The 12,379-nt window shown below is 44.0% G+C and overlaps 1 protein-coding gene across 1 annotated transcript; it reads right to left on the bottom strand.

Moving 5' to 3' along the window:
• Positions 1 to 1,495: 1,495 nt before the first annotated feature.
• On the bottom strand, positions 1,496 to 12,379 carry VPS37B (VPS37B subunit of ESCRT-I). Its single transcript, XM_070950794.1, has 4 exons — positions 12,205 to 12,379; positions 5,774 to 5,945; positions 3,953 to 4,035; positions 1,496 to 2,473 (listed from the first exon to the last, which is right to left on the bottom strand). The coding sequence occupies exons 1-4, from the start codon at positions 12,307 to 12,309 to the stop codon at positions 2,015 to 2,017; spliced, it is 819 nt and encodes a 272-aa protein (XP_070806895.1). The 5' UTR covers positions 12,310 to 12,379; the 3' UTR covers positions 1,496 to 2,014.

Raw genomic sequence — 12,379 nt, 5'->3', positions numbered from 1 at the left:
CAGCCCCCAAGAGAAGGAATCCTGCCCTCTAAGTGGCATTCTGCAGATGACCTACAAGTGTAGATTGGCTTGATTAACGACCAAAGGAGTATAACCCTATTTTTTTGTTTAAGCTTTCGACCTAAACTTATGGCTTAAAAACAAGATCGTTTTGCTCTAAAAGTTATTCTGGAATCGCTTAGGAAAAGTAACTCCGAAGAGCAGGGATATGATGCGATAGGCCAGGGTATATAGTTAAGTAAATTAACTGTAAATTAATGGTAAATTAGCTTGGGTCAGCATGAAGGGGGCATGAATTAAGAGTCTCCGAAGAAGTGACAGAACGAAACAAGCAGGAGGAAAGAAAAAGAGAAGAAGCTGGAATTGGATGCATCAAGGCCTCTGCGTTCTTCCAGAAAGATAAATGAAAGGACATTCCACATCAGCTGAAAGTCAAACCTGCAAGAGAATCAAATCTGATAATGGATACAGCGTTCTCACAACTTCACACTCTGGTGCTTCTCACAGCTCCCGCCACACCCCTCGTTATCACTCCCTTCAAATACCTTTCAGTGCGAAGCAGCCCCCTTTTTTTTATTTCTTTGCAAACATGATTGTGGCAGCACCGATTTCAGAGAAGTGTTGGATGACAGAGACAAAAAAATAAATAAATAAACCCCACCAACCTATTTAAGAAACAGGCCTCATGTATAACTCAGCCCAGAGATACTGTTAAGATGCTCCGGTGAATTAGGAAATGCTTTCAACTTGTTTTTCTGAACATGTGAATTTTTTTCAGAGAGTCGTGTATCTAATTTTCGGTTTAAAAAAAAAAAACCAATCCTTTTGATTTTTTTTTTTTTAAGAAAAGCGTATTTTCTGAAAAGCATACAAAAGTTTTGTAAGAAGAAGAAAAAAGGAAGAAAGGAAGGAAGGAAGAGGGAAAAGACATTTTTTTGCTCCAATCTGAAGTAGACACGAGGTTTCCAGGTGTAGGATAACTTTGGTTTAGGATTAAGGAATGGGGCATATAAAGCTGGAGGAACTAATCGGCTAAGATAAGAGACAAGCATTAGGTCATGCTTGGACCTGTGAGTTATTTCTGGGTTCACATGTTTCCCCGAGACACAGATACATTAAAAGCCAAGACTTTCTAGAACCCTGTTAGGAAAATATATGAGAGATACACCACTCTCATCGCAAGCCAGAAGTTATAAACGGATGTAGGGTGAAGAGAAGCAGAAGGGCAGTGTTTGCTCCAGTGGCACGGATTGAATATTCCTGATTTACCCATTTGCTATTTTTTGACATCCTGAGGTTTTCACGGGTACAAATAACTGCTTTTTTCCCACCTTCGCTGCCCACTGAAAATTGGCAGCCTGCTGCTCGAATGGATCGGATTGTATTAATGGGGAAACAAACTCCCACCCACCCACCACAACTGCGGCTAACACAAAAATTTGCTAACTCAGAACCACCATCTCGCTAGTCCCTAAACGGGGTTTGTGCCACCAACGATGAGTCATTTTTTTTATTGCCATTTCGGTGCAGAGTCTGTTCGCAGAACATATATATGTATATATTCGAAAGCTACCGTCCGGGGGTTTAGAACGAGGTTTTCCTTTCTGGAATTGCTTTTTTTTTTTTCCCTCCCCCCCAAAATTAAGGAATAAAAAAAAAAAAACAACTTAAGATTTCCTGGGATTTGTGGCCTTTGTGCCACGATGGCTGGAATCTCCTCGGAAGAACAAGGCAAATCTACAAATGGAAGCATTTTCACCAATTCTACACTGGTTTGACGTCTTTGTCGGGAGGTCTGGACGGAGACGCTGATTCTCTCTTTAAATTAAAAAATAAAATTTTTAAAAAAGGATCAAAACCGGTGGTCTTTGCAGGATCCGTCGACGGTTTCCTTGGTGCGCGGAGCCCCCGTTGATTTCTCCCCCACCGACGACTTCGCTTGGGTTTCCAGCTTTTAAGGATCTCGTAAAGGTCAGCACCAGTGTACAAGAAGAGTCAAGACGTGATGGCGTTTTCATTCCATGATAAAACCGGGGTTGGAAGGAAGGCGAGGCGGGGGCCTCTGAGGCGGCGTGGAGGGGTACAGAGCTAGAAACGGGTTCGGGTAACCCGGCGACGGCCCTTGGCCTGGCGGTGGCGGAGCCCCCGTCCTCGGGGGGAGAGGAGGATATAGATACGGATTGTGGCCCATGGGAGCCATAAAGGGCGTTGGGAAATGTCCTGCTGGGACCACGGACACCGGAGGGGGAGGGGGAGGGTTACGGCGAGGCATAACCGAAGGAGGCGTGTTGGCCTCTGAAGTCTGAAGCACCGGCGGAGGGGGGACCGGGGGCCGTCGGGGTCCTTTCAGGACCACCTCTTGGAGTTTTTCTATTTTGACCCGCCGCAGGTGAGCTAATTTCCTCTGACTCTGATATTCGTCAATGAAGGTGTCCAGAGGGATGTCGCCATCTAGAAACTTCTCGGCCATGTTCTGTTGGAAAGAGGGAATGAATCGTGAGGGAGGGCGGGACACAGTCTGGAAAGGCAGAGCCTGTTTCTCACGGCATCTTTTGTCTCTCTCTCTCTTACTGCTAGAACCACTTACGAATCTTAAAAGAGTACAGGTGGTCCTTGAATTACGAGCACAATGGAGCCCGGAATTTGCTGCTGCTAAGTGAGAAGTTGGTTAAGCCCCATCTTACAACTTTCCTTGCCACATTGGTTAAGTGAATCACTGCAGTGGTTAAATTAGTAACTCCGTTAAGCGAACCTGGATCCCCCATTGACTTGGCTTGTCTGAAGGTCGCAAAAGGGGATTGCGTGAGGGCCCCCCCCCCCCCGGGGGGACACTGCGATCGTCATCAATATAAGACGAATTGCCAAGCATCTGAATTTTGGATCACATGACCATGGGGATGCCACATGGGTCATAAGGATGAAAAATGATCATAAGTTACTTTTTTCAGTGCCGCTGTAACTTCAGTCACTAAACGTACTGTTGTAAGGGGAGGATTGCCTGTATCACATGAGCTCCAAATCACATATCTGTCAGCTCCTCTGTCTGATATCCTTTTGACAATTTATTTATTTATTTATTTATTTATTTATTTATTTATTTATTTATTTATTTATTTAATGAGATTTATATGCCGCCCTATCTCTAGCCGGACTCAGGGTGGCTCACAACAGTAAAAAAAACATCTAATGAAAAAGTTAAAAAGAAATTAAATCCAAATCTCATAATTTAACAGTTAAAAGTGCAATTAAGACGAACAAGTTTAAAATTAAAAATTTTCTACTTTCTTCTTTGTTCAGCTTTTTCTTTAAAGCCGCAACCTTAGCGGTATTCTTGGGTAGGATGTCAAGCACGGGGGAAATCAGGAAGTCCAGGCTGTTCAAATGAATATAAAGGTTTATTGCAAAGTTTAAAGAAGAATTTGAAGGACTAACGGTCAAAGCAAGTAAGCACTCAAGAATCAAAAGAATTCAAAAGGTGGGATGGACTTAAATCTCTTGTGAGCACGAAGGGACTTGAGACTGATGACGTGTTTGATCCCTCCCTCCCTCGAGCTCGGCCTGACCATTCTCCTACAGTGGGTTGGTGGGGATCCACACACGAGAGGAAAGACATAATTCAATTAGATTAAGATGGGTGGCTATAGAAATTGAAGGAATAAATGAATACATTCAAGCTCTCCTGGGGTCATAGGTATAAAGCAGGTAAATCAGTATTACATTTGCTAGGCCAGGGGTCCCCAACCCGCAGTCCGTAGACCGGCAGAAACTGGGCCGTGCAAACAAGCGAAGCTCCATCCGTGGGATGCAGGCGGCATGTGAAATGACGCTCCCTGCAGTCCGTGGACAAACCTCTTTCCACAGAACCGGTTCCTGATGGCCAAAAGGTTGGAGGCCGCTGTTCTAGGCCAAATATTATCCCAGCAAACCCCAACAGCAGATGTTCCCTATTTACCTCGGTGTCTTCTTCAATTTTGGCCCCTTCTGTCTGAAGAAGTGCGAGGAGGGTCTCCAGCGAAGCATTATTGGATTGTCTGTCTGCAAACCAAGAAGTGGGGGTGGGTGGGACATTGGGGACAGCCATGAATTAAAGCAGAGTTTATAAATATACGGTTACCACAATTTAAAAATAAAAACCCACAGATGAGAAGCCATGAATGTGAGCGCAATGCATTTCGGTTCAGAATTTGCAACTGATTATGCGCTGGCACAGTTTTCATTCCTGACAAAACTGAAAACCAGTTTTTGTGCAGTGATTAAAGTCTCGGTTAGAAACTGGGAGATTGGGATTTTAGTCGTCCTGTCAAGGCATATATTTTGTGTCATATTGCTTTTTGGAACCTATTTAAACAGTAAATGCACATAGGATGGGTGACAGGATGGACCAATAACAAGCGAACACGCATATCATATGCATGTTTATGGGAAAAGATGCCTTAACTCTGAGTTGAGAATCTGGAAGCACGTTTTAGCTCTGTTTCAATACACTGCAGGAGTTTGCAACCATGGCTAATTTTGTTCGGATTCTATCATTATGTAATGCTGAACATGAATTCTTGGATGACTATTCTAGGATTGTAAACCAGATTGGACACAGGCAAAATGAACACTTTGTTCTGTACATTTTTAAAGGAAACTACATGTAATAACAAGGAATTTAGCCTGGGGATGCCTTCACTACATAGAGGGGTAAGAAGTCAGCCTCTAAGTTGGGATGTCTTGATTCAAATATTAACCCAACCACAAACTCCCTTAATGGACTTTGGGGGTGCCTCACTCTTTTCCCATCGAAGTCCACTCCCTGCTTTGCAAATATTTTGTACACAGCCCCATCTGCAAGGTGCTAGGCGGTATACCAGAAGGCTGAGAAGAACAAAAACAGCAGAAACATACCCATTCATACCTATATACAGAGATGAATGTTTGTGATCAATCAATTAGAGCCAAAGTAGGATAGGAACAAAGCAGAATTTAAACTCTTTTGCAAAATGCAGGGAGAAGCACGTTGGAAGCAAGGCCAAAGCTACCTTAATGTCTGCGATGAGTACTGAAATAATACCGGCTGCTTGGAAACTTCTACCACCCTGCTCCCTGTTTTTACTACAAGACAATATACTCCACAGAGCGTTTGAGGGCTGGGCAAGGAAACATGGCAGGCTTCCAAATGGAGTGGCCATCTCCAGGGACTAGAACCACCAGCGTGCAGGATGTATCTGTTCTTATCAAGACCTCATTTCCCCAAACATTTATTCTCACAACCAGCAGCTTAAAAGTTTAAATTTTCTACAGGCAAACTACCGTGTTTCCCTGAAAATAAGACCCTGTCTTATATTTTTTTTGAACCCCGAAATAAGCGCTTGGCCTTATTTTTGAGGAGATCTTATTATTTTGGAGCGCATGGAGCAAGATGGGGCTCCTCTTGCCGTCTTACCTGATTTCCAGCTCTGTGTTTAAATATTTTCGGGGAGGGCTTATTTTAGTTTGAAATTAAAATATGTTTTATATTTTGATGCCAGAGCCAGCCACAGCACCAAGAATGATTTTAATGGAGACAAAGGTTCCTCTTTAGCTAGAAAGAGTAGATAAAAGTTTAAATATCTTCAGATTAGTGAACCGCTGCTCAACTCATTAACTGTGTACACATCCTTAAATGACTGAATCAACCCCATACTTCGCTACCTGTTTATATTATCTAATGATTTGGAGCCTGTCTCGGCTACTCCAAGCTGCTTATGGAAAGGAAAAGGGGATTGAGGTCATTCCTTCTGAATATTACCTAGCTTGGTTTTCTTTATCTGATACGCTTCGAAGAGAACCTGCAGCTCTTGATACTTTTGGGTTAATGTGGCTTTCAGGGCATCTAATTTTGGCTGGTATAAGAGATTTCCTTCTGCTAGACTGTGGTTGCTGGCGAGAGTCATATCTTTGCTAAGCTGAACATTTTGGGCCTGCAAGAGAAAAAAAAGAAGCAGACGGTTAGGCAGAAAAATTAATGACAGAGGTGGGATATTTCTAAATTTCTCTCTGGTGAGCAAGCACAGCGGTGAACCACTTTTTCTGGTACTCGTATTAATTAGCGGGAGGAAAAGGGGGAACGTGATCCGGATTGCCTGCCTGGCTCAAAGAAACCAGCAGACGGGAAAACACAGCCAGAATGTAAATCAAGCTGTCTCTCCCCCTCCCCTCCCCTCCCCCCCATCCCTCCCTCTGATTTATACATTTAATTTATGGAGGAGAAGAGAAAGCGAAGAGAGGAGGCTTTGGGGGGGGGGAAGCCGAACAAGCTGGCTTGGCACCATCTCGTGTGAGACCTCATAATGAGACCCCGTAGATCAAAAGGGAAATTGTGTGATGTGAAACTGTCAATTCAGCAGGAGCGAACAGCGGGACACTGTTCCCCTCTGGTTTCCTTGATTATACGGATCTGATATAAAGGCCCCTTTATTGAGAAGATAGCATGCACAGAACGCCGGAGATGGAAGAGGCTGGAAGAGGCTTTTCCAAACCATGATGTGCATTCTCGCAACAGAACTTTTTTTTAAAAAAAAAAAAAGAGTTTACGATCTAAGACGAATGGTGGGAACGAGAGGGGAAGGCAGGGAAATAAGAACCAGTTCCTTTATAAAGGCGATATAACGACTGGGGGGGTTGGGGAGGAGAGAACAGCTGCTGCCCCGCGTTTTCCCCATGTATTTGGCATCTTCCCCCACCTCCTCCAGACCCGAGAAACAGAACACCGAGTACTGCAATGAATCACTTTCTTCCTTTTTATACCAAACGCCAGCCCCAGCCCCCAAGATATTAGAAGCCACATAACGATGAGTCATGTGTGAGACCGTTTAGAGCTGTCAAAAAATAGGCGAAAGAGCTACTTGAAAACATGTTGGCCATTAGGTGGAAACTCTTAGTCGGTCAATTGTGGGAAAGAGGGCAGTGGGCCAATCCTGGACCGATTTAGGCAGCCTCTTTTTTGTTAATCCTGGGAATGAACTGGTTTTAACTCTTAACTCCCAACAGGTTTGCTACACCATCTTTAATAAATTGCTCGGCTAAAATTTTAGAAGAACGAAGGCATGGGTAAACCTATTCTCTATATTCAATTATCAATTCTTTTCTGAGGACTCATTGTGTGTGTGTGTGTGTGTGTGTGTGTGTGTATGCTTCCAGGAGCAAGGAAGCACGAAGCCGAGAACACCAGCCTGAAGATGACGAATGAGACTTCGTCGAAACGTCGCCAATTTTACGTGGGAGAAGACCCGAATAACCAAAGACCTACATATATGTATATATATATATGTATATATATATGTATATATATATGTATATATATATGTGTATATATATATATATATATATATATATATATATATATATATATATATATATAATGCCGTTAATATTTAGCTCATATTAGACACAATCGCACTCACAGGTACATCTATTATAATGTGTTTCTTTTTTTTTTAAACTGTCTAATGTGCACTGATATTAGCACTTAGATTTGAGAAACCAAGGTGGGAATTCTTGGAGTTTAAGTCCACAAGTTTTTAAAGTTGCCAAGGCTGGGCACCCCTGCTCTACATTTTAGCTTATTGTAATGCATTAACCCCTTCACTGTTTCTTATATTTTCTCAAACTAATAATAACTATTACTGTGTAGTGTATGTGGCATACACAAAGAGGTAGTCCGATCTCTGATCTGGATTTTCAGAGATCTGCATTACCACAGTGGATATTTTCCATAAGAACTCGTGCCGCTGTATTCTAAAGAAAAGACCCCTTTTGTTTAGCCAAATTCGTGTTCTTTCCCAATCACTTGTTGGTTCCTCCCCCTCCTCTCTTTGAGAACCCTTCTCCCCCCACATTTAAACATCATCATCATGCCATGATGATCGAGTAAGCTATTTGAAAAAAAAAAAAAAGACCCAAAACCCACAGGTTTTTCTTAATTGAGTGACCGCTAGAACAGAAAACCAGCGTGTAGTTACTGGCACAGTTAATTAGTAGTCTTAAAACCTAATTTCATGTTGGCAGAAGAGGACATGACCACATTCACTGAGAGGCTGGAAAAAAGGGTAAGGGAGCCAAGAAATCTCTCTATCTATTAGATTGTTTGTTTACTCTTCTAGGAACTTCGTGGGGATACAAGGGATTGTCTATGAAATCCTATCAACCGGCCTAGTCCTGAACCTTTTAAACCTCTCCTATCTTGATTTCATGCAATACTGACCAGGTTATGCTTTTGAGAGCCCTATATTGCAAATGCTAACAATTTATACTGTCATATTATACCACGGCAACGCACCCAAATGCATTTCTAAGATCTTTGGTTGAGAAAGATTTCTTTTGGCAGATCATTTTACTTAATTTAAATGGCAAAAAAACAAACCCTCCTAAGTATTGGGGAAAGGAAAAACCCCACCAACAACAAAAAAAGTTTATCAGGTGCAAACCCCACCCACCCAAAAAAAGCAATAACTTATTTCAGGGACAGAGAGCAAAAGCGTGTTAAAAGTGAGTTTTCACGGCAAGAGATTTTCTTCACTTTCCTTGAGTGGAGGAAAATTACTTTCTAGGGGTAAGCAAATCCTCTCCTTTGTAATCCTAGAGTCTTAAAAATGTTGAAAGCAAGTGATTGAAAGCATGAAAAATTAACGCAGGGGAGCCCAATGATTAATTTATTCCAGACTCTCGTCTCTAATTACAGGCCAATTACTTAAGAAAGTAGTAACTCTGCCAATTGAAGAGAAGGGGAAAAAAATGACAGTAAGAGTTTCCTGAACCCAAAGCCGACTAACTCCAGCCCTGCCCAAATGACTTTACATATGCATTACGTTAAACAAACACCACTGGTCCAATTGCAATCAAGATCTGAGCTGCACAATGGGAAATACAGATATAAAATGCTCAAGGTTATTAGTTCTGCCTCTTTAACCCCTGGGTCTCCCACACAGCGACTATTAACATTGAAAATGTAACTCTGGACGCCAGCTGGCACAGCAAAATAACTTAAAAGTACACCCCAGTCAAGAAGAGTTGATTTCCCACTTATTTACATATACTTTTCTATATATCCTCAGGTTATTTAAAAAGGCAGGATAAGTGTTAGATCGTAAAGCTTATTTGCAGCATAACACGAAGCCTGCGTGTCAATACTGCACCTGATTGCTCTCCTTGAAAGGGAACCTGGTCAGAAGGTCACTGATACAATAAAACTGACATTTCATATAGGCTGTTTTTTTTTTTTAAAAAAAGTTATCAGCGTGCCAGATGTCCCTCTACATAAGTATATCACCCACAAAACAGAGGATTCGTTTTATCAAATCAGGACATCTGGCTGTAAAAGGAGCTGCCCGTTATTAAAAGCTTCATTTTTTGCTTGAATTACAAACCACAAACGGATATTAGTTTCATTCTGTTGCAGTGTTTCCTCGCAGCCTTGAATACAAGGAAAGCATTATCAGAAAGTATTTCACAACCTTAAGCCACTGCACGGGAGTATTTCTAGAGTTTTACAAAATGCCTTTTCAGACTTGAAGCTCAGCTGTTCCTAGCAGCTTTTTAGATTTTATACTAGCTGGTTACCAAGGAGTGACTTGGAACTAAAGACACACACACCCCCCACCCTTCACTGTATGAATTCCAGACAACAAAAGGCCATAGAGCTAAAGCAGGAAAGATTTGTAAAGACACAGAAGTCCTTTCTTCGACTGGTAGCTAGACAGAGTTCCCAGATGCAAAATTATTCACGGATTAAAGCAGCCCAAATCTCACATCGCTAAAAGAAAAGTGCAACAATAACACGGATAAGGTGCGAAGTCGCACGTTTGCAAGTGTGGGAATGACTAATTAGCAAGGCATACGTTTGCTAAATTCAGAAACTGCTTTTCCTCTGTAACACATTGGAGGAGGAACTACTCAGGCCTTTCTCTTCGTGCTTCAGTTGTTCCTTGCTCAAGGAAGGGAGCGGAATAGCGTTCAAGAATTATCCTGGAATGCAGCTTAGCCCCCCGCAGGCAATATGGAGCAAAAGTTCTGATCGGAGAGAAAACCTTGGAAGCCAGGTTCAAATTATGCAAAAGGGGCATGGAATACTCCACAGTTTTACCCTCTGTACCATTAGGTACAGTTTTACACCCTGAGTACGATCAGGATTAGTCATTGTTAGGCAGCCTGATGGGCAGATCAGAAGCTGGGATCTGATTTCACTGAAAGTGTTCCGGAGTCATCAGAGGGGATATGAAGTACATTTATCATGGAAATAATATGAAACTAACGAATTCAAGCTATTCCCTTGGGATTTGAGCCACCAGATGGCTGTCCTGTCCAAGGATGCCTTTTAATGCCTAAAAGCACCGCGTAAAGGAGATCCCTGTCTTCTTCTCAGAAATGACTCATGTCTACAGGGCAAGAAATTACACCCTAAATGCAGAAACAAAAGCAACTCAATAAGCCATGCCAATTAAACTGTTGGGGAACCTAAAAGTCAGGCCTTATCTTTTGGTTTAATAAAGTCATTTTATTCCTACGTGATTAGAAAGCTAAAGTGGGAGGCTGCCAGCCTTCCTCGCCTCTCTCAACTTCACTTCACCTATTCCCACAATACCGCTTTATTCCCACGGATAACCACAAGGTTGTAAACCGACACACCTAAAAACCCACACTCCAATTAGGGGTCATGTCCATCCCACCTTCCTGGCCCGCATTTCAAAGCAAGCTGCACCCTAACCGACAAGCAAACCATGGTTTATTTCCCATCGATGGCATTTCTCTAACCGTCACACACAGCCACGGATTTCTTTCCGTACAAATCGCAACGAAAGTTATTACGGCCAAAGACAAGACAACCTGTTGATTTACAACCACTTTGTGTTTTCTTGCGTCTTGGCTCCGGCTCCCTCTGCAGCTCCCCCCACCCACCCCAAGGGCACAACTCACGTGTCCCCCCCCAAGAACGTCAAACACCTTGGCTTTTTGAGCACACCACTTCCTTATAGAAAGGGGAAACAGCTTAATGCTGGCGCTAAGCAAGAAAACAAGCCCTCCCATATTATAGACAGAATAGCAATGACAAAATAAGCAAGTGAAACTTTTGTGTGCCTCCAAGAACTCTTCTTTGAATGAACCCAAGGCAGAAATACAGCTGCGGGACCCCAAACCAAGTTTGGCTTGTTAATGCAGGGTTAAAAATTCTCCCCCCCCCCACCCCACAGATTAGGAATCTGGAGTCACCTTTTCCAAAGCCAAAAGCCTGAAAAAGGGACCCTTATCCAAGGGCTCCAGATCCGAAGCTCAGTCGAGACCCCTGTTTTGCTAGGAAGCCTTGGAGAATGGGCTACAGGGAAACCTCAGCATCCTCTTCCCCTCCCACCCCCCATAATTCCCAGTAGGAGACTGAAACAGCTGTTAAAGTCTGTTGAAAAGGGTCTTCCTTCGCCCCCACCCCCCCAGAAAGGCAGCAATGGCCTGGATGCCCAAGAACTCTCCAGCTGTGGTTCAAAAGTCCCATTTTGGGCCAGATGCAAAAAGAAAAAAAAGGAAAAAAAGAGCCAGCCAAGGTCTGGGAGACCCCATGGATGCCAATGGGCTGACTGGTTTCAGACCCATAGTCATAGCCCCCCCCCAAAAAAAAGAGACATTGGAACATCGTTTCCTAGGAAACCAAGTCGCCCCTCTTCAAGCTCCTCCTTCCTTCAGAGCCTTCCCCAACTCCTAAATTGAGACCCACCTCCAATTCTCCCCTTTGGGGCCTCCCATTGCCCCAAATCCTCCTCTTTGGGGGGCCCCACCCCATTTCTCCTCTTTGGGATCCCCCCACCCCCAATTCTCCCCTTTGGGGCCTCCCATTGCCCCAAATCCTCCTCTTTGGGGGGCCCCACCCCATTTCTCCTCTTTGGGATCCCCCCACCCCCAATTCTCCCCTTTGGGGCCTCCCATTGCCCCAAATCCTCCCCTTTGGGGGCCCCTTCTCCCCTTTGGGGCCTCCCATTGCCCCAAATTCTCCACTTTGGGGGCTTTCACCCCTAATTCTCCCCTTTGGGATCCCCCCACCCCCAATTCTCCCCTTTGGGGGCCCCCCACCCCCAATTGTCCCCTTTGGGGCCTCCCATTGCCCCAAATCTTCCCTCTTGGGGTCCCCCTTTCCTCAATTCTCCCCCCTTAGGACCCCCCCTCCTTACTTCCCCTGGGGGTCCCCGCCCGCCCTACCTCCTCCATCTCCAGGGCCATGTTCTGGAGCTGCTCCTCGTCTTCCAGGAGCTCGTGGAGCTGGTGAAGGCTCAGGGCCTCCAACCGCCTGGCGTCCACCGCCATGTCGGGCGAGGAACCGAGGAGGAGGAAGAAGAGGAGGAGGAGGAGGACGAGAAAAAAGCGTCCGCTCCGC

Source organism: Pituophis catenifer, unplaced genomic scaffold (genome assembly GCF_029215685.1).
Source record: "Pituophis catenifer annectens isolate HBS135680 unplaced genomic scaffold, rPitCat1.0.hap2 SCAF_10, whole genome shotgun sequence".
In the NCBI taxonomy this organism is placed as follows: Eukaryota; Metazoa; Chordata; class Lepidosauria; order Squamata; family Colubridae; genus Pituophis; species Pituophis catenifer.
The sequence above is the reverse complement of the archived record's forward strand: the minus strand, read 5'-3'. Positions and strand labels throughout refer to the sequence as shown.

Coding starts and splice junctions, on each gene's coding strand:
- VPS37B (XM_070950794.1), bottom strand. CDS start 12,309: ATGGCGGTGGACGCCAGGCGGTTGGAGGCCCTGAGCCTTCACCAGCTC. Junction 5,946..12,204: donor TGGCCCTGGAGATGGAGGAG/GTAGGGCGGGCG, acceptor TTTCTCTTGCAG/GCCCAAAATGTTCAGCTTAG. Junction 4,036..5,773: donor GATAAAGAAAACCAAGCTAG/GTAATATTCAGA, acceptor CTTGGTTTGCAG/ACAGACAATCCAATAATGCT.